The sequence below is a fragment of the Ricinus communis genome, chromosome 8 (assembly GCF_019578655.1).
Source record: "Ricinus communis isolate WT05 ecotype wild-type chromosome 8, ASM1957865v1, whole genome shotgun sequence".
NCBI classification, from domain to species: domain Eukaryota; kingdom Viridiplantae; phylum Streptophyta; class Magnoliopsida; order Malpighiales; family Euphorbiaceae; genus Ricinus; species Ricinus communis.
Window position 1 is genome coordinate 11,056,529 of NC_063263.1, and position 21,761 is coordinate 11,078,289.

Sequence of the window (21,761 nt, forward strand, 5' to 3'; positions counted from 1 at the left end):
TCCCTTTTTCTTGTTCAGTGGATTACTAATTATATAACATCTAAAATCGTCATATGGTGTAAATTATATAATAGTATTAAAATATAAAAAATCTAGATGCAAATTACATGCAAAAAAAATAATTTATATAGGATTAAATTGATATTTTGAAAATTCTTCAGTAATTAAGAATATACAAATATAAATGAAGAAAATATTATTTTCTGAAAAAAATAAAAATATTATTTTCGAAAACACAGAGACCAACGTAATAAAGCAAATTTTAGGATATTTATAATTTTCTTGATATTTATGCCCAACTCGTATCATTAATGCATTTCCAACCATGGAAGCCTCATGAATTATTTTAATATATCTACCTCTCCGTGTCGACATAAATATGGCCGGTGCCGTTTAGGCTATAGATATACATATATATACACGCATGAGTCTCGAACTTACCACCTCAAGATTGTCGTTTCTTTTACTTTCATTTATAGTCTTTGCAGAGGATCGGGGAAGAGGAAAAGAATGTGGAGGCTGAAGATAGCAGAAGGAGGGAATGACCCACATATTTACAGTACAAATAACTTTCTGGGAAGACAAATATGGGAGTTTGATCCTGACGCTGGTGCACCTGAAGAACGAGCTCAGGTTGAAGAAGCTCGCCAACATTTTTGGAATAACCGCTTCCAAGTTAAGCCAAGTTCTGACCTCCTTTGGCAATTCCAGGTACTTCTATTCGCAGATTACTATAAATAAGATATGATAAATTAATTCTTAACTTCATTTTAAAATATCATCGAATGTTGTCTTCTGATACCACAGGATAACACGTGGCAAAAGAATGTTAGCTCTTACATCTATAATCAACTAATATCTATCACCTCACTCAAGATTAAAGAAAATAATAATAATAAAAGTAAAAAAAAAAAAGACAAGAAATCATTCATCAAGTTTTGCTTATCTGTAATCTATATCCGTAATATACATAAAAAGTACAGAGATGGGCGGTAAATAAATTTAATAAGAAATCTATATTCATTATTCTTATTGAATTTTCATATAAAATGAGGTTATTTTAATAACTTATTGATTGGTACATTAATTAAGTTTGTATAAATAAATATTAAAGATATGTTATTTAGAATAAAAATTTTGTTTAATTGGAAAATAAATCATTTACAGTTCACTTTATTTATTTATTTATATAAGCTCCCAAAAGTATTAGGACATGTGTCGATATTTTGACAAACATTCTGATATCTAACGTAAATTTTAATTTTATTATTTAATATTAATTTATTTTTTTGAAAGGTGATATATGCCCATACTTTATGAAAATGACCTTTTCTTTAGGAATCATTTGGATTGGCATTTTATGATAGATTTAACTTAAATTTATAATTTTAATGAATAAAAAATAGTTTAATTTTATAGATTTTAATTTTTTTTAATTTTTAAGATTCTAATTTTCCGCTTAGAAATTTCAAACTCAACCATTTAAAAAATAATGAATTATTATAATATTTTCTTATTTTAATATTGTCTCTAATAAGTTTATATTATTTTATAATTATTTTTGATTTTAAATAAAAATATTATTTTTAATTTTAAATAAAAAATATTATTTTTATATTTAATCCAACAATGATATTTTTAAAATTTACAAATTTTGCCAAAATTCATCGATTGTAAAGTCTTGGGCTGGCTTAACACTCTTTATAACAGTTTGTAACCGTAGGTAAGATTTAATTTGTGATCTCTATAATATAAAAATATTATAAAAATTATTATGAATTTTTTCTTTTATCTTTTAAGATGCAAAATTATTAATTAAATATGTGTTAGAAAATAATTTTTTTAATTGATAATATAACTAAATTACTTATTTTTTTGACATGGTTGAATATAAATAAAGTCTTATTAATTTTAATTTTAATTTTTTTTTTTGGTGAAACTACCATGGGGAATAGAAAGTTATCCATGTATGTGAAAAATAATATCTTTTTTTATAAAATTTAATATTTCAATTAGTGTTTTTATTTCTACGTTTGTAATTTCTTTTATAATGGTAATTCTAAAAATAAATCTAGACCATCAATATACATATTATATTTCAGAAAAATGTCAAAATTTAAATAATTTTTTTTTCAAATTATCATAAATCAAACAATTCTTACATAGATACATAATAAAGATAAATACAAAAAAAAATACCCTATGGTTTTACTATTTTACAACTTTTAGTATGTGTGATTTTTTTAGACAAAGTGAAGGGTGTAGTTACAAATCGTTATAAAAAAGATATCTTGCCATTAAAAAGTTTTCATTCGTAAAGATTTAATTATCTTCATTCCCATCAATCATCATTATCATGTAATCTGAGTTTGATAACGTGAATTTAGAGCTTAACAACTCTTAATTTTGTTGTATGACCGTTAAATCGATCTCATTAAATCAACAACTTTTAAAATCGCGATTAGACGGTCAAACAATGAAATTAGAAATTATTAAGCTCTGAACTCATATTATCAAATATAAGCAATATAATCAGGTAAGGATGGTTAAATCCTTGCAGATCGAAACTTTTTAATAGTAAAGATCTGTATTACATACCTGTTTTTATTTGAAAATAAACACATACAAAAATCATACCTTTGCTATCACTTTCCACCAGTAAACCAGTAATGCCATTGCCATTAACAATCTCCAAAGCAGCACAGTCCCATGATAATGACCAACGTTGCACCTCAATTGTCTATTGGTGTTGAGTTTGCTTTACTACCCCACAACTTTGGTAGTCTCAATAAACAATGTTTGCCATATGAATTACCTCATCAATATGAAAATACTTGTGGTTGAAACATGCTTGATCACCAAAATACCAAATCGCCCATGTAAGCATACATATAAACTCTACATACTCCTTAGGGCTGCTATTATTTTAAATTCCCCACATTCACACATTGGACGTCCATTCTTAACCTATCCACTTTAAGATCACAAAGATTTTTAAAGCAGTCGTTGCACAGTCCTATTCCAAAGTCAGAACATCAAATATATAATTAGATTGATCACATTTACATAGATAAATTATTGTAAAATTTATCTTTTATTACTCTAATTACTTAGCTTGACAAGGATGAACACTGACCAAAAGTTTTTATACCTATAAAATTACTTAAACTTATTATTATGTTAAGGATTTCTTTACTGGGTTACTTTTTATTTTAAATAATTATTGTTTAAGGTCAGAGTTGGCAATTTTAATTTAATAATCATAACTTTTGTTCCTATAATAGTTATTAGACTAAGAAGATACTTGGACCTTAGATTTCATCTAATATCTATATTTTAAGAGATATAGAATAAAATTATATTGACTGCAAATAATAATATAAATCTTTTTGTTAGGTTGTGATAGTAAAAATACTCAATAGTTTCAGCTACAGACTTAGCTTGATGGTAGATGCATATTTAAACTTGAGTTAGATTTTATGTTAAAGACTTCTCGGCTCAATTGTAATTTAAAATAAAATATCCACTACTTCTCCGATCAATTTTCCAACCAATTTAAAAAAGAAATGTTCCCTTATTGTGTGAGTGTGAGCCAAAGATTGAATCCAAGTCTAAAAGCATTATACCTTATTTTCTTACAAACACAGATTCTAAAGGAGAAAAACTTCAAACAAACAATTACAAAAGTGAAGATTGAGGATGGCAAGGAAATTACAAGTGAAGATGCTAGAAACGCTTTGAGGAGGAGTGTACACTTGATGTCAGCCTTGCAGGCAAGCGATGGCCATTGGTGTGCTGAAAATGCTGGTCCAATGTTCTATTTGCCTCCATTGGTATTGATCATTAGTCGTATCATTTTGGTTTTTGTTCAACCTCTATTATGTATGTTCATTCACTAAATATTATTCCATTTTCATGCAAAATGCAGGTCTTTTCTCTGTATATTACAAACCATCTTAATATTGTGTTCTCTGCAGAACACCGAAAAGAAATTCTACGTTATATATACTGTCATCAGGTAAATTAATGAATATGTAGAAAAAAGAATTCATTATTTTAGTAATGTGGAGCTAACCTTTCTTGACTTTTAGAATGAAGATGGAGGATGGGGATTACATATAGAAGGTCATAGCTCAATGTTCTGTACAGTTCTTAATTATATATGTATGCGAATTCTTGGGGAAGGACCTAATGGCGGCAAAGATAATGCTTGTGAAAGAGGACGGAAGTGGATTCTTGATCATGGTAGTGCAACTGCCATAAGCTCTTGGGGAAAAACTTGGCTATCTGTAAGTTCATTTATTTATTTAAGATATTGGTATCAATTTCCTATCTTTAAAAAGTAATTCTTTGTATAACTTAGGTGAATTGCATTAATGGTTACTGAAATTTGCAATTAATGACTGCCTCCCTTAATCAATCAAAAAGCTTATTGATTTGATTTATCCCATTTCATTTAGGCGAGAGGTTGCAATAACTTTCCTTTTCCCCAAAATTTTTTGTCAATTAGTAACACAACGTGCAGTGCGATGAGAGATTGTCACATAAACAAATTTCATAGTTCAAGTTTTAATCAAGAAACTCACAGACTCAAAGAAGATTAAGTACAAAAAGTTTTGAATAATATTTGGTTAAAGTTGACAAGTATTTGGTATTCTAGCTACCAGTGTTAAACTTACAAATAAAAAAAATTTAAATAAATAAAATTAATTAAAAATCATAAAAATAGCTGGTCCACCGCAGACAATCTAATTCTTCCTTAATCGGCGTCGGATCTCCAAAGGCACAAGACCAGTTGATATAAAGAGTAGAACTGATTCTGGGACCGATTTATGCATTCACACCATCAATTGGTCATCAAATAATGTGATTAACAATCATTAGTATAATCTACATAAAGATCTGCAAGTGAGGTTCTCTTATATGTTAATTAGTTAACTCCAGATGCCAATGTTTGACATTTTCTGTTCTATAGATACTTGGTCTGTACGAGTGGGAAGGATGTAATCCTATGCCCCCAGAGTTTTGGGTATGTCCAACAATTTTTCCAATGCATCCAGGTATGCAATTTTCTATTCCCATCCATTTCTCTATATATTTTGGTCATTCTACTCATCATACGTTATTCATAACTGCAGCAAAAATGTTTTGCTACTGTCGACTCACTTACATGCCTATGTCATACTTGTATGGGAAGAGGTTTGTTGGTCCAATCACACCACTCATTTTACAATTAAGAGAAGAAATCTATAACGAGTCTTATAATAAGATCAAATGGAAGACATTGCGCCATTTATGTGCAAAGGTGAATTGATATCCATTTGCTTTTCACATAGTGATTTGTAAGATTTTGAAGAGCATTTTCTTAGTATAGAAAAATTTATTTTGTTGTCCTTTCAGATAGCTAATGAAGTAATTCTATGATGTTGTAATTGTAGGAGGATAATTACTACCCTCATACTTTGGTGCAAATATTAATGTGGGATGCTCTTTACATGTTCAGTGAGCCTCTTTTTACTCGATGGCCATTCAATAAATTGAGAAAGAAGGCTCTCAAACTAACAATGGATCACATTCATTACGAAGATGAAAATAGTCGATACATTACCATTGGATGCATTGAAAAGGTACCACCTTCCCAAAAAAGGTATCACATTCCCAAAGGAAAAGAAAAAAATATGGATGTGAAAATATGTAATTGCACTATCATATATGAAAATTATTGTGTGAGAATATGCTCACCATCTTATTATTGTTGGTGGCATCTTCTAAGTGAAATAGGCATACAATCTCAAACTAAGTATCCTTACATATGCTTTTCTTTTCAATTCGAAACTTATGCTTTTGTTGAAATGAAACAGTCTTTATGCATGCTTGCTTGTTGGGATGAAGATCCTAATGGGGAAGCTTTTAAGAAGCATCTTGCTAGGGTTCCGGATTACATATGGGTTGGAGAAGATGGAATAAAGATGCAGGTTTATACAAACTCTTATTGACATTAGTGTCAATCAGATACATAATCTCTGGCTTTTAAATCATTTTTGTTTTAACACCAATTAAAGCATGTCAAAGTATTTAAGTGTTGAGTTCATTTGTAGAGTTTTGGCAGCCAATTGTGGGATACAAGTTTCGCCCTCCAAGCTTTGATTGCTAGCAACCTTTCTGATGAAATAGGACCTACACTTAAGGAAGGACATAACTTTATAAAGAATTCTCAGGTTAATTTCACCACCTAAATCTGTTTCTTAACATGATACGAGTACAATCACGTGAATTCATTTTGATATTGTCTTAGCATTTATTTTATAATTTATTTAAAAATTTGGAAGGTTACTGAGAATCCTACCGGTGACTTCAAGAGCATGTTTCGTCATATATCCAAAGGATCATGGACTTTCTCTGATAAAGATCAGGGATGGCAAGTTTCTGATTGCACCGCAGAAGGTTTGAAGGTGATTAGTCCTATTTAAAATTTTTCTAAATTGTATTTGAATATTATAACAAGTTACAATGTTCCTCATTAAATTCTTCTATGTTTTCCATATAGTGTTGTCTACTTTTTTCCATGATGCCCTCTAACATTGTTGGCGAGAAGATGGAACCTGAGAAGCTGTTTGATGCTGTTAATATCATACTGTCTCTTTGATTAGTAGCATTAAAATAGTGTCTACTATATATTTTTATAAATTGGTAATTTATAACCTAACAATTGTCTAAACTTGTTAAATATTATTCTAGAGTAAACATGGTGGTTCATCAGCTTGGGAACCTGTAGAAGCAAGATTATGGTTGGAGGTAAATAATTCGGAATGGTGGACTAACTTAAGAAGAGTAACTTAGCGATTTTCCTGAAAGTTTATCATCAATTATGACATTCTCTCTTTTTTAATCAGTGGCTCAATCCTGTGGAGTTCCTTGAAGGCCTTATAATTGAGTACGAGTAAGATTTGTAATTGCACTATTTCTTTTTATAGTTATTGTAAGTTCATAAAAGATTAATAAAATAGTGATCCAGGTATGTGGAGTGCACTTCTGCATCAATTCAAGCATTAGTTCTGTTTAAGGAGTTATACCCGGGGCATAGGACAAAAGATATCGAAAATTTTATACAAAATGCTACAAGGTCCCTTGAAGACGAACAAAAGCCTGATGGTTCATGGTATATAAGATTTGATTGTTTGTTAAAAATTCTTTAACTTTCTTCTTAGCAATACGAATTTGAGGGATACATTAACTTAGTAACACATATCATTAGGTATGGAAAATGGGGAATATGTTTCATTTACGCTACCTGGCTTGCACTTAAAGGGTTAGCTGTTGCTGGAAAGACATATGAGAATTGTTTGGCTATTCGGAGAGGTGTTGATTTTCTACTTAAGTTACAAACAAATGATGGCGGATGGGGAGAGAGTTACCTTTCTTGCCCAAAGAAGGTATGACTTCTTTAGTTTTACATATAAAAATAATTGCATCCATTTCTTAATGTGCGCATTCCAAGTGCAATAAAACATATTTATAGTGATATTCTATACAGCGATAAAAAATTTAAAGTTCCAATTTGGGCCAGTTATAAATAGAAATAAATTTTCTATTGTAATAAGTTATAAATTTTTTAGTTATGCTTTAAGGAAATATTCTTCTATATAGTAATATTTGTATATATAACTTTAATAAATATATGTTATGCTATATTTTGTCTTATTTTAGTATTGTTTTATCTCATGAATCTTATTTGTATAATATGACAAGATATTTACGTATTTTATTTCTGGTTTTTATCATTTCATCAATAAGATTAAATATAAAGTCTAAAGAAAATTTTTAGTACTCAATCTTTCATTAATTTATAACCTCCTCATGTTTATAAGTTTTATTTGGTCTCAAGTATATGACTATAAAGAGATTTTACTAGATATACTTTGCCACAGGTATATGTTCCTCTAGAAGATAACCGATCAAATTTAGTACATACTGCAATGGCTATGATGGGTCTGATTCATGGTGGGCAGGTTAGTCTAAAAGGCGTCCCTTCCTAGTTTTTTCTTATGTAATTCTATTCTTTACCCTTAAAGTTCAAAGATTAAACTCTCTTTTCTGGAATAGGCGAAAAGAGACCCTACACCTCTATATCGTGCTGCAAAATTGTTGATCAATTCTCAAACTGAACTTGGTGATTTTCCACAACAGGTATCTCATTACTTCGAATATGCATAAAAGAATTTCACAAAACGTTTCAAAGTTTTGATTGTCTTATACATAAATATTTGTATAGCACTCTTCTATCAATTCTTGTATTCATTTCATAATTCTTTTAAGACTACAGTTCAATAGGAAAGTTATTTGTTGAAACATGCATCAAGAATTTATAAAGGAAAAAAAATGGAGCAAACGCTGTGAATATGAAGCCTGATTTGATCTTTTAGGTCTAGTGGTTTAACCCTCATCTCTTCAGTTTAAAACAATTACTGATATTGATTTTACTTATTTCATGACAGGAACAAATAGGAGTATTCATGAGGAATTGTATGTTACACTATGCAGCATATCGAAATATTTTTCCCTTGTGGGCATTAGCAGAGTACTGTCAACATGTTTCTTTACCCTCTAAAAATATATGAATCAAGTGAAGAAAACACCTACTAAAGTTACAATATATTTGAATAGAAGCTAATGTATTAAAATTTAGATACCTGCTCGATGGAGTTAATTTAATTGTACTAATGGAGTTAATGTAAATTCTTACAAAAACCATAAAGCTATATCTCTTATATGTGATAATGTCTTAATTTGTCTATATTGATACTATGAGAAGAATCAATTTAGAAAGATCAGTAGAAAAAACAATATTTGCGAAATCATGCTCATTTTGCAAGCTAGCCATAAATAAAATCATTGGACAATTTGCTGAGCCATATACAACGTAGAATCATTTAAACTAATTGGGATTAGGTTTAGTCTACGTGCGTGTTGTATGGCTGTTATTATTATTTAATTATAAATAATATTATGAAATGAGTTTATAAAAAAATTTAATAAAACACTTGATATTTTATAATCTTTTTAATAAAATTTAATAAATTTGTAATACCTCAAAATCTTTTGAATGCAATAAATATAAAAGTTACATTAAAATAATTATTAATCGATTTATTAGTTATCTATATAAATGTAATACTAAAAATATTTTGGTATACTATTCTTTTTGGATTGATGTTATTTTGTAATTAGAAAACTAACTTAATATTAAAAATATAATTAAACACTATTTTTTAGTCACATAATTATTTTTTAAAGAAAATTTCTTATTAGTTAATCTATTAATTATAAAAAAATATAAAAATTATCATCACTATAATATTTATATATTAAAAAATTTATATGTAAAAAATAAAAATACTATGTCGAAAGAATTTTATTAATGTCCCAAATTATATGTATTTGTTGAAAGAATCTTGGGGGGGTTGGAGTTGTCTTTCCTTATTTGATGCAAGTATCATTGCCTTAATTAATTAATTTTGTGCAAGTGAAGCCATGTGAGGCAACGTAACCCAAAAAGAGTCTTGAAAATAAAAATAGCCCATTGACCGACCTACTACATCAGTGATTCGTGGCTCCGAATACTTCATTCAGATCCGTTACTACATTACGGGCATCCGTTATTATTCCAAAGTCAATGGTTATATAACCTGACATCCATTAATCATTGAGTATCAAAGAAATTGGATGTTGACGCATCCTTTCATATTAAATTATTTTTAATTGTATACCTGAGATTTTATTAAAAAGTTTGATTTAAATATTCAAAATAAGTCATAATTTATTGTCATAACCTTTATTATTTTTATATATATTAATATGTAGTGTGACAGATAAGAAGAAAGGAAAAAGAATTCTTTTGTCCCATTTGCCACATGAAAAGTGTGACCTCTCATAATATGTCAGAGATCTCAAGATTGTCAATTCTTTTTCATGGAAAATCTCTGCTGAAAGACAGAAAGAAAGGAGGAGAGAATGTGGAGGCTGAAAATAGCAGAAAGAGGGAATGATCCTTACATTTATAGTACAAACAATTTCTTAGGAAGGCAAATATGGGAGTTTGATCCTAATGCAGGCACACCTGAAGAGCTGGCTGAGGTTGAACAAGCTCGCCAATATTTTTGGACAAATCGGTTTCAGGTCAAGCCCAGTTCTGACCTCCTTATGCAATCTCAGGTATACTAACATTCTCTGCAACTTGTATATATATATGTACAGATATTTGTTACTTGCACCCATTTCATAAATTTACTATATTATGTAGCTTCTTCCTTCATGAGTGTTTCAATTTTTGCTACATTGAGTCTTTAACATTTGTTTTGGGTCTTGAGTTGGCATATAACTCTTTCCGATTTTCAGTTTGTTTTCTTGATTAATATTGTATTCACTTCTCCTTAAATTCTTAAAAGGCGATAACTGGGAATCAAATCTGTTTGTTTTTACATTTGTTTTTGAATTAGTACATTTTCTTTTGTAGAATATTGTTCTGAAATTATATAAAACTTTTATCTTGACCGAGAAACAATATTCATTTATAACCTAAAATTGGATCCGGTCGAATCACGAAGCGGATTGTATATGGGTGGTGCTTATTTAGGTTTTATCTTTCAGGTTTAAATTAGTCGAACTATTTAAATCTAAAATTTTGACTAAATTTGACCTATAACTAAAAATATAAACTTCTTTTACAAGTAATTTTTTTAAATGAGCCAAGATTTTTAGGTAGATTTTGGAAATAATATTTTCAAGTATTAAGAAAAATAGAATTTTTAAATTTGGACCGAACAAACAAAAAAAATATCATAATTTAAATTTTTTGAGATAAGTTCAAGCAGATCGAATGCATATTTAAATCCGTAAAAATGTGTAATTATAGTATGGATGTAGAAATTTATAAAAGATTTTAATTATTTTTATAATTAAAAATTAATTAGTCGTTGCGTTGCACCACTGTTATCATTATTTTAATTATAAAATCAAATTGATAGATATAATTTAATAAAATTTTCAATATTTAATATTAATTTATAAAATTTTAAAAAATAATAGCAAACTAACTATTTTTAAATATCTTTAATTTTTTTAAGATTCTAAAATTTTATTAATGTAATAATATAAAAATTATTAATTAACTAATTTAATATTATATAAATTAACATATCCATGTAATTGATATTATTATTTATAAGATTAAAAATTTATTATATAATTAAAAATTAGTTTATTATTGAATATAATATTAAAAATATAATTTAAAATACTATTTCTAGATTAAAATTATTATATAATTATAAAACTAATTTATTTATTAATATAATATTAAAATATAATTAATATTTTTTGTGGTAGAATCAGTATCATTATATGATTAGAAAACTATTTATTACTTAATATAATATTAGAATATAATTAATGTGCTATCTTTTAGGATTATGGTCAGTGTTTAATTAGCATGTAATTTATAAATTAATAAACTAATAAATAAATTATAAAATTACACAAAAGCTTGAATTCCATGTGTCAAAAGTAAATATACATATCAAAATAAAAATATTATTAAGTATAATATCAAAAAGATTTTAGATCTCAAAAATTAATATATAGATATATAGATTTGATCATTTATTGATTATAATTAAATACTATTTACCTATGAGGTTTTGTCTAATATACAAGTCAGTCTGTATTTTTTTATTATGTTAAATTTTTTTTGGGTTTTAGTAAAACTAACAATTACTCTTCTATTGTTAGTTGGAGAACTAAACTGGTAATTTAAAATTATAATTTGACTTTTAAACTTATTATTATCAAATATTAAATTCGTCCAAAATTAATTTTATTATTAAATTAAAATAAAATCTTATTTTTAGATAAGTTAATTTTAATGTCTAATATAAAATCAATTAATATTCTTTTTTTTGCTCTATTTTTTATTTTTAATACAATTTAATTTAAACATTTTAAAACTACTTAAATTTATTAAAAGACTATATAATCTAATTTTAATTATTAATATAAAATAAATATTTCCAATTAAAAAACTCATTTTATTATTATTTTATTATATATTAAAATTATATTATATTAAATTTAAAAATTAGATTAAACAGTGATATTTAATTAAAAAAATAAGACAACGAAAAGTAATACATTAGCTTTTAGGATAAACAATGTTTTATCTAATTAGGAAATGCATTATCCCCCTTACTAGAGGCACCCACTACGCACCTTAGCTTGCGTGGGATCACTCAACTTTAAAATCTTCTAGAAAGTTCTTGGAATTCTATGTAATTTTACAATTAACCCCATTAACTTTTATATTTTGCCGCCACTGAAATCTAAATTTTACCTGTAATAGTTTTTCATTTTTCCTTGAACCTTGACTTGTAAAATTTGGTTACTCTCCCTGTCACATTTAGCAATGAAAATTAAATTTAGAAGTTTGAAAATTAAATATAGCAAGAACTCGATATGTGATTATTATTTGCTGAAACAATATTTTTCTGAATGTTTTTGTTTAACACTGATGTCTACAAGCAAAACACTAACCTTTTCTTTTGCTATATTAATTTTCATGAAAGTTGTTAAAAGAGAAAAACTTCAAACAGAAAATTTCACAAGTCAAGATTGAGGATGGTGAAGAAATTACAAAGGAAGCTGCCACAACTGCTTTGCGGAGGAGCGCCCACTTCCTCTCGGCCTTGCAGGCAAGTGACGGCCACTGGTGTGCAGAAAATGCTGGTGCATTGTTCTATATTCCTTCACTGGTATATAATTATTCCCACTGTTCTATAATATACAATTTCTCTTTCTTATACAAGCTCTAGTCCGTTATTATTTTCAATACTTTTTCGGCGCAATGCAGGTCTTCTGTTTATACATTACAGGCCATCTTAGTTATGTGTTCTCTGCAGAGCACCAAAAGGAGATCTTACGTTACATATACTGTCATCAGGCATGATACATCTGTGAATTTACATTTTTAATAATCACTATTTCCTTGCTTTGATAATGAAGTGGAGTTATGCATGCATTTTGTAGAATGAAGACGGGGGATGGGGATTGCACATAGAAGGTCAGAGCACCATGTTCTGTACAGTTCTCAACTATATATGCATGCGCATACTTCGCCAGGGACCCAATGGTGGCAAAGATAATGCTTGCGAAAGAGGTAGAAAGTGGATTCTTGACCATGGTAGTGCAACTGCCATAAGTTCTTGGGGAAAGACATGGCTATCAGTAAGCCTTCTAATTTATTTATAAAATTGTTCATATCAATTTCCCATATCCAAAATCAGAATAATTACTTGATTCAGAAATTTGGATAAAAATGTATAGTAATGCTTACTGAAATTTGCATTAATTTCCTGGCGTCATCTTAAGATATCTCAATTATTATATCTTGATTGTATTACAGTTTTATTTCGATGATAATTAGTGTAATTTTCTCGTCTTTGAGGTCCTTGGTCTGATTATCTGCATTAGCTCATTTACTATAGTCCCAAATGGTTGACATTCTCTCTTCAATAGATACTGGGTGTGTATGAGTGGGATGGGTGCAATCCTATGCCCCCAGAGCTGTTGATCTTTCCGACAATGTCGCCAATGCATCCAGGTATGCAATTCATGGATCCCATCCATCTATCCGAACAGGTCTTTTATATGTAGTCTTGAGTACTTGAATAACTCGCACATTTTATGACCATCTAATATGTTCTATAATTGTAGCAAAAATGAATTGCTATAGTCGGCTTACTTATATGCCCATGTCATACCTATACGGAAAGAGGTTTGTTGGTCCAATCACACCACTCATTTTACAGATCAGAGAAGAAATTTATAATGAACCTTATAACAGCATCAATTGGAAGAATGTACGTCATTTGTGTGCGAAGGTAAATTCATTTGCCGAGTATTGACTACCCTCTTACTTCGATATCGTCATTCTTAATTTCGTTGTCCTTTCAGATAGCCAAGCAGCATAATTTTATGATGTTGTCATTGCAGGAAGATAATTACTATCCCCAAACTCTGATACAAAAATTAATGTGGGACGCTGTTTATATGTTTAGTGAGCCTCTTTTCAAACGATGGCCCTTCAGTAAACTGAGGGAGAAGGCTTTTAAGATAACAATGGATCATATTCATTATGAAGATGAAAATAGTCAATACATTACCATTGGATGCGTTGAAAAGGTAACATAATTATTATTGATATCATGATAAAATGCAAATGTTCTCACAGTATAAAACTTAATTCATACATGATTCTTTCACTTGAGACTTATGTTCTAGCTAAAATAAAACAGATTTTATGCCTCCTTGCTTGTTGGGTTGAAGATCCTGATGGAGAAACTTTTAAGAAGCATCTTGCTAGGATTCCAGATTATATATGGGTTGGAGAAGATGGAATAAAAATGCAGGTTTGTACACACTCCTATTAGAATAAATAAGATGCACAGTTTGACTTTTAAAGCACTTAACTTTTAAACTCAAATAGTGCTGAATTTTTTCGCAGGCTATTGGCTGTCAAGTATGGTATACAAGTTTTGCCCTCCAAGCTTTGATTTCTAGCAACCTTTTAAATGAAATAGGACCTACACTTGAGGAAGGACACGCCTTTCTAAAAGAATCTCAGGTTCAATTTTGTTCATTGGAAATTCAGCTTCATATAATATATATATCTCTGTCTGTGTCCTCAAATTCTTTTTTTTCTTACGTGGTTTTATATATTTAAATACAAAATACATATTATAGGTATTCCCTTTAGTTCTTCTAGTTCTGAATTAAGTTGCTAAAAATTTGAAAGGTCACTGAGAATCCATCTGGTGACTTCAGAAGTATGTTTCGTCATATATCTAAAGGATCATGGACTTTCTCCGATAAAGATCATGGATGGCAAGTTTCTGATTGCACAGCAGAAAGTTTGAAGGTAATTGGTTCTATTTGAAATTTAAACTATATTTTAACTTTATAGTACAGTTCAATGTTCCTTATTAAGATCTTTTACACCTATCATAGTGCTGTCTACTCATCTCTATGATGCCCTCTAAAATCGTCGGTGAGAAAATGGAAGCTGAGAAGCTTTATGATGCTGTTAACATTATACTTTCTCTTCAGGTGAGGCAAAAATTATTGTCTTTCATATATACAATTATTCGGTATTTCGGACAGTAACAATTAGTTAAAACCTTATGAAATGGTTACAGAGTAAGAATGGGGGTTTAACACCCTGGGAACCAGCAAGTTCAAAATTATGGTTACAGGTAAATAATTAACTCGAGATAGAGAATTAAGCTATGAAAAGTTTTTCTTTCAAAAGTTGTCTTCTGTTCCGATAGCTAAGCTAAGATAACGATATCCTTTTTAAATTAGTGGCTCAATCCTGTGGAGTTGTTTGAAGACATTGTAATTGAGCACGAGTAAGATTATTCTCTCAATATTTTCTTTTTAGATTTTGCAAATTCCTGTCTAGGATACTAATATAATAGTGATGCAGATATGTGGAGTGCACTTCTTCAGCAATTCAGTCATTGAGTCTATTTAATAAGTTATACCCTGAGTATAAGAAGATAGAGATTGAACGTTTCATAGAAAACGGTGTAAGGTTCCTTGAAGACATGCAAAATCCCGATGGCTCATGGTATAGCATATTTTGGACATTTTACTTGATATTCTTACTTGTTATTTACTCTTAGCACATTTTTAGAAGTAATGAACCAATTAAATTTAGTAATTCCTAACAAGGTTAATAATAGGTATGGGAAATGGGGAATATGCTTCACTTATGGTACTTGGTTTGGACTTGGAGGGCTAGCTGCAGCTGGCAAAACGTATGAGAATTGTTTGGCTATACGTAGAGGTGTCGATTTTCTTCTTAAATCACAAGGAGATGATGGTGGGTGGGGGGAGAGCTACCTCTCTTGCCCAAAGAGGGTAATAATCAGTAATCCCTTTGGCTTGCACATAATTTAGTTGCTTTATTTTTCATAGTATTTATGTCAATTCCAACCACCAACTTCTTTACAGGTGTATGTTCCTCTTGAAGGCAATCGATCAAACTTGGTACAAACTGCACTAGCAATGATGGGTTTAATTCATGGTGGACAGGTTAGTTTATATTTGTAATTTGAGTGTCTAATGCCTAATTTTTTGCTAGACCCTTCCAAAATTCATTACTTAAAATTTGTTATGCATGTAATAGGCTAACAGAGATCCTGCACCATTACATCGTGCTGCAAAGTTGTTGATAAATTCTCAAACTGATCTTGGTGATTTTCCTCAGCAGGTATCATATTGCTTTTAATAAATATGACTGGATATCTCATTGCATATCTTGCTAACTACATACATAATATTTTATTTCAAGGTTCAACTTTTTTTTGGTAAAAATGATTTTTATTTTTCTTCTCCAATATATATTAAGGAGTATTGTAGTATACAGAGATGAGAAAAGATTTTGTGTGTATTGATCAATAAACTGTACAGGTACTTATATAAAATTAACTAGAAAATACTATAATCTAATCCCTACAAATCAGCCCTATAATCAAACTCTATAATCCCTACAAATTAGCCATATAATCAAGCTCTAATTTTTTCTTTCCTAATTAATATTATAGCTGCAACACTCCTCTTCAAAATGGAGCGTAGATATTGATCATGTCGAGCTTGTTACAAAGATATTCTACTCGAATCCTATTAAAAGCCTTCATGAAGATATCTCCAAGTTGTTCTTCAGTTCTCACATAACCTGTAGGGATCAAATCTAACTGAATCTTTTCACGAACGAAATGACAATCAATTACAATATGCTTAGTTCATTCATGAAAAACAGGATTCGAAGCAATATGAAGGCCGGCTTGATTATCACACCACAATTTAACTGAACTGAAGTTTTAAGTCCTACTTCAATCATGAGTTGATCTATCCACATAATTTCATATGCAGACTTCACCATAGTACAATATTCTGATTCCACACTCAAACGAGAAATAACATTCTACTTCTTGCTTTTCCATGAAACTAGGTTACTACCCACAAAAATACAAAAGCCAGTGGTAGACCTTTGATCTTCTTTGGATCCTGTCCAATCAGCATATGAAAAATACTCAATCCTAGTATGACCATGTTTGCCATATATATGTCTCGCTCAAATAACACAAAATTTGTTCCACTGCTCTCCAGTGATCAACTGTGGAAGAAGAAATATACTGACTTACCACACTAACTGAATATGCGATATCAGGACGAGTCACAGAAGATAATTTAATATTTCAATTGTTCGTCTATATCTCTTTGGATCTTCAAATAACTTGCTCTTTTTCAAAAGTTGTATATTAGGAGCCATTAGAGTGTTGCATGGCTTAGCCCCAAATTTTTCTGTTGCAGATAATAGATCTAGTACATACTTCCTCTTGCACAATAGGATTCCTTTCTAACTTCTTGCCACCTCAATACCTAAGAAGTATTTTAATAAACCTAAATATTTTGTGTGAAATTGAGTATAAAGGAAGGACTTAAAAGAAGAGATTCCTGTAACGTCACTTCTAGTAATGATAATATCATCTATATAATCCACTAACAATATGAAGCCTCTAGTAGATTGTTTATAAAAGATAGAATGATAGACTTACATTTCTACATACCAAAGCTCTCAATTGCTTGACTGAATCTCCCAAACCAAGCCTAAGGATTTTGTTTGAGACTGTACAAGGTTTATGAAACCAACAACAGAAAGTTAAAAAGAATTGAATAAATTTCTAGATATAAAGAGAAACCTCACAACCACGTAAATTTGAAAGGAACTGGATGTGAAGGATGAAAGTGGGAGGAAGAGCGATTTAGGTAAAGCTTACCATTATGACTAACGCGCAGGGAATCCAGCGACCAAACTCTGGGTAGTGACTGATCGACGGGTGGTGCACCTACTGATATAGGTGATGACAATAACCAGGAGTTGGAAGATGGTGACTGAGAAATCAAACTTTGGATCATCTGAAATAAAAAAAACCTAGAAAACCCAAAAATCCCAAAAGAATTAAAATGGGATTTTAGTGCCTTGATACCATGTTGTATTATACAGAGATGAGAGAGATTTTATGTGTATTGATTAACAAAATATACAGGTATTTATATAAAATTACAAGGTATAAACTAGAAAACACTATAATCTAATTCCTACAAATCATCCCTATAATCAAGCTCTATAATTCCTACAAATTAGCCATTTAGTTAAGCTTTATAATCTCTATAAATCATCCATATAATCAAGCTCTAATTATTTTAAATCTAATAAACATTATAGTTGTAACAAGGAGAAAGAAAGAAGAATAAAAATATATTGTTATTAGTTAGTATGTTTCTTCAAGTTTAGATTATTAGTCAGATAGTTAATATTACGTATAATATTTGGCAGGAGTTGACAGGAGTAATCATGAGGAATTGTATGGTACATTATGGAGCATATCGGAATATTTTTCCCTTATGGGCACTAGTAGAATACTGTCAGCAAGTTCTTTTATAGCCTTCTAAGAATACTTGAATATCAAATTGATATTGAACTATAAAGAAAATGTAGTCTCTTAGACTTGGTATTCTACAATATATATTTTGTCATTATATGTACAAACACTTAATTAAAGATTTGATTATGAGATTTGATATCAATAGTTGTGAGTTTGAAATACATGATTTGAAGCTTAAAATAACTCTTCTAGATATTGGAGAAATTTTTAGGTAGACAAATTAAATTAAATGTTGACATTTGCATTATTTATTAAGTATTGAATTTGTATTGGTTGATTTATTTATTACCATTAATCACCCATAATTAAAAACCAACAAATACAAATGCAACAACTAATAAAAAAATGCCATATGTCACTATGCAATTAGTTTTGTCTACAAATGATGTGATAGGCTAGTAGGCCTAATGAATTCTTTTAGATGTTGAGTATCTCATTAGATTGTCAGGTCATTGTTTTGATGTTATGGAATTGAAATTAATTGATAAAATTAAACTGAAAAGATATAATTTTTCAAAAGGAGTAATATGCTCAGCATGATTGTTCAAAAACTTAATGGGTCATGGAGAAGGATGCTTTTTCTTTTTCTTCTTATGAATATGGTTATTGTTGGATTTGTAATATAATATTGCTAGCAAATATCTTTACCAATAAATTCTAATAACATTATTTAGTACTTGTTCGTGGTTGAACTTATGAAATATCAGGCAGTTGTGTTATATAGTGATCTACCAATTAGTTATGTATTTTAAAGAAATCTTTCTAAAATGATGCTTTGAATTTATTTTATTATATGGTGTGTCTTACTTTTCTTAGATATAACGCTTGCTATATATAGTTATTGATAATATCATTTTGATAGAAATTTAATTGGAATTTTTTGGAAAAAGTATTAAAAAAACTCTATCTTTTGATTTAGACAACCATTTATGTAATTTATTATTTCAAATTTCTAATTATTCTTGCACGATCACCTTATCAAGAAAATTGTTGCGATTGTGGTGTTTATATAATTTAAAACATAAAAACTAAAATAGCATATTTAGAAAAATTGGTACATTTTATATTTATAATGCATGTTCATTTATAATTACAGATATTTTTTATTTTATTTAGTAAGATAGATTGCTAAAGTATAAAGTACTAATGTGTTGTCAATATTTTTACAATATCCTAGATGATGCGAGAGAAAGATTACTTTTTTTGGCTATTGAATCATGTGAACAATTAAAGAAGAAATTAGTTGATATAAAATGTATTTTGAACAAAAATATAGGAGTTAATGGATATTTAAATATTAAAAATACACATATGAAAAGTATGAATTGCATGTTATTTTCATTAATTTTTTTTTTATATTCTAATTTCGTTAGTTTTTTATAGATAGATTATTTACTAGATTGTATGAATAACAATTCATATTATCTCGTTATATTAAATACAATATGGTTGATTAATAAGATGATACAATGGAACTATTAGAAATAAAATTGTAAAACTCATTTAGAACATTTATGCTTTAAAAAATAATTGATAATGTTTAACATTTGTTTTTGGCCAATGTAATATTTATATTTGTATGTATTAACATATTTAATTTTGTAACAGATAATATATTTGAAAAATTAGGTCTAGTGCTAATAATTAAGCTAAGTTGGACATATATATATATATGTATAAAATGTAACGGTCCTGCCATAATTATCTAATTTTCTATGTTTACTTTTTCGGATCATGAAGTCTATTAATCCGAAACTTTAACTACTCGAGGGTGAGTAAAATTCAGTGAAAAGATAAATCAAATTTTAATTAAGCTTTTAAATTTAATTTGAAATGATTAAACCCTTAAATCAAATAAAATCCAACATTAAATTCCTTTGTGTAATTCCGACTAGAAAGGTCATCTTGATTCCCATTCATAAAAAGCGCTAAAAGAAATTGTCTGAATATATTTTAAATTACGTGTTTTTGTTGCAAAAGCAATTTGGAGCTTTTAGGAGATCATCATCTTTTATTAAAGCTCTTCCTCTGCTGCTGCTTATAAGAGATTAATATTGCCATTATATATTGGCCAAAGCTAACAACTTGAGAATTGATTTTACTTTTAATTATTTTAATATCGCAATTTTTGCATAATAAAATTAGAGTCTTAAGAAAGAGAATAAGGAACAAAATTGAGAAGAAAGAGTTAATAACTAATTTTATTTATTTCACAATAGTATTATTAAGTTTTTAGAACCCACTTGGCATAATGGCTTGAGCTCTTTAATGTCTATAAGTAATTTTGTTAGACAAAATTACATAGAGAGGTTTAATTTGGTGATTTTGCATAAACAAAGAGAGAGAGAGAGAGAGAGAGGAAATCTGGAACATAACTCCTTTTTAGGCGAAAGGTATGGATAATTTCTAAAGTTTTGACCAACTTTTAATTTATCAATAGTATTAGGAGTACCTAATGGTTTGCTAGTTTGTAAGGAACAGTGTCTTATTGATATTGGGTAAAATAGCTGAGTTAGGTAGAGGATTACTGTATGTAATACTCTGTTATTGACTGATTAAGTCAACATAGTTACACTAACGAAATTCTCATTTTCTCTAAACTTCCTTTTCTCTTTGTTCTCTAAGTTTTTACTGTTTGGTATTTCCCATTAAATGGAGCACTATATCACTCTCCTTAACCACCCTCGTACAAGGTTGCAACTCCAGCTAATAAATATAATCATGTTTTGCTGCTAGATATTTGACCAATTTCTTAGCTCTTTTCCATGTTTAATGCTATATTCATTCACACCCTTAGCAATCATTAATCAGGCCTCAAAACACAAGCACTAAATCTTTCAAGAAAGAAAATGATATAAGCTTTTGCTTGATGAGGCGATGGGTATAAGCTTCATTCGCGAGTGGGCTTGTTTTTAATTTGTTTCGAGCTTGTCCCAGTATTTTTTCCACCCAAAAAAAGAAATCTTTCAAGAAAGAAAGTGATATAAGTTTTAAAGTTTTATAACCATTTCGACAAGGATTTAGAGCCCAAAAGAACCCATTAGGGTAGTCTTACTCAAATTCAAGTAACACTTCCCATCTATAATTTTCTCCTTTTATCGAGTACTAAGTTCTAAATTGAATAGGCTTAGTTTACCAACGTCCCTGTTATTTCTAAACAAATAAAAACATGACATACTCATAGATGCATAGGATTCT

The 21,761-nt window shown here is 29.1% G+C and overlaps 3 protein-coding genes across 7 annotated transcripts; all 3 read left to right on the plus strand.

Annotated features, from left to right (window-relative positions):
* The first annotated feature begins 367 nt into the window (after positions 1-367).
* Positions 368-8,772, plus strand: LOC8283084 (lupeol synthase-like). 5 transcript variants are annotated; one of them, XM_015726160.3, is made up of 18 exons: positions 370-711; positions 3,648-3,833; positions 3,929-4,018; positions 4,092-4,289; positions 4,976-5,060; positions 5,139-5,305; positions 5,439-5,627; positions 5,862-5,975; positions 6,099-6,218; positions 6,330-6,452; positions 6,548-6,622; positions 6,739-6,795; positions 6,894-6,934; positions 7,016-7,159; positions 7,256-7,433; positions 7,929-8,009; positions 8,104-8,187; positions 8,496-8,772. In XM_015726160.3, the coding sequence occupies exons 1-18, from the start codon at positions 511-513 to the stop codon at positions 8,616-8,618; spliced, it is 2,256 nt and encodes a 751-aa protein (XP_015581646.1). In that variant the 5' UTR covers positions 370-510; the 3' UTR covers positions 8,619-8,772. The 5 variants fall into 5 exon arrangements, 3 of the variants coding, with proteins under 3 accessions (XP_015581646.1, XP_015581645.1, XP_015581647.1); XM_015726159.3 differs by having other exon boundaries at positions 371-711; positions 6,894-6,940; XM_015726161.3 differs by lacking the exon at positions 6,548-6,622 and having other exon boundaries at positions 372-711; positions 6,894-6,940.
* Positions 8,773-9,904: 1,132 nt separating this feature from the next.
* Positions 9,905-12,997, plus strand: LOC125370912 (lupeol synthase-like). Its single transcript, XM_048378362.1, has 3 exons — positions 9,905-10,212; positions 12,618-12,803; positions 12,902-12,997. The coding sequence occupies exons 1-3, from the start codon at positions 10,012-10,014 to the stop codon at positions 12,995-12,997; spliced, it is 483 nt and encodes a 160-aa protein (XP_048234319.1). The 5' UTR covers positions 9,905-10,011.
* Positions 12,998-13,081: 84 nt separating this feature from the next.
* Positions 13,082-18,727, plus strand: LOC8274015 (lupeol synthase-like). The gene is made up of 15 exons (XM_048377550.1): positions 13,082-13,275; positions 13,567-13,651; positions 13,765-13,931; positions 14,044-14,232; positions 14,346-14,459; positions 14,555-14,674; positions 14,846-14,968; positions 15,058-15,156; positions 15,246-15,302; positions 15,412-15,458; positions 15,536-15,679; positions 15,795-15,972; positions 16,066-16,146; positions 16,241-16,324; positions 18,455-18,727. Exons 1-15 carry the CDS (start codon positions 13,123-13,125, stop codon positions 18,560-18,562), a joined length of 1,749 nt encoding a protein of 582 aa, XP_048233507.1. The 5' UTR covers positions 13,082-13,122; the 3' UTR covers positions 18,563-18,727.
* Positions 18,728-21,761: the final 3,034 nt, after the last annotated feature.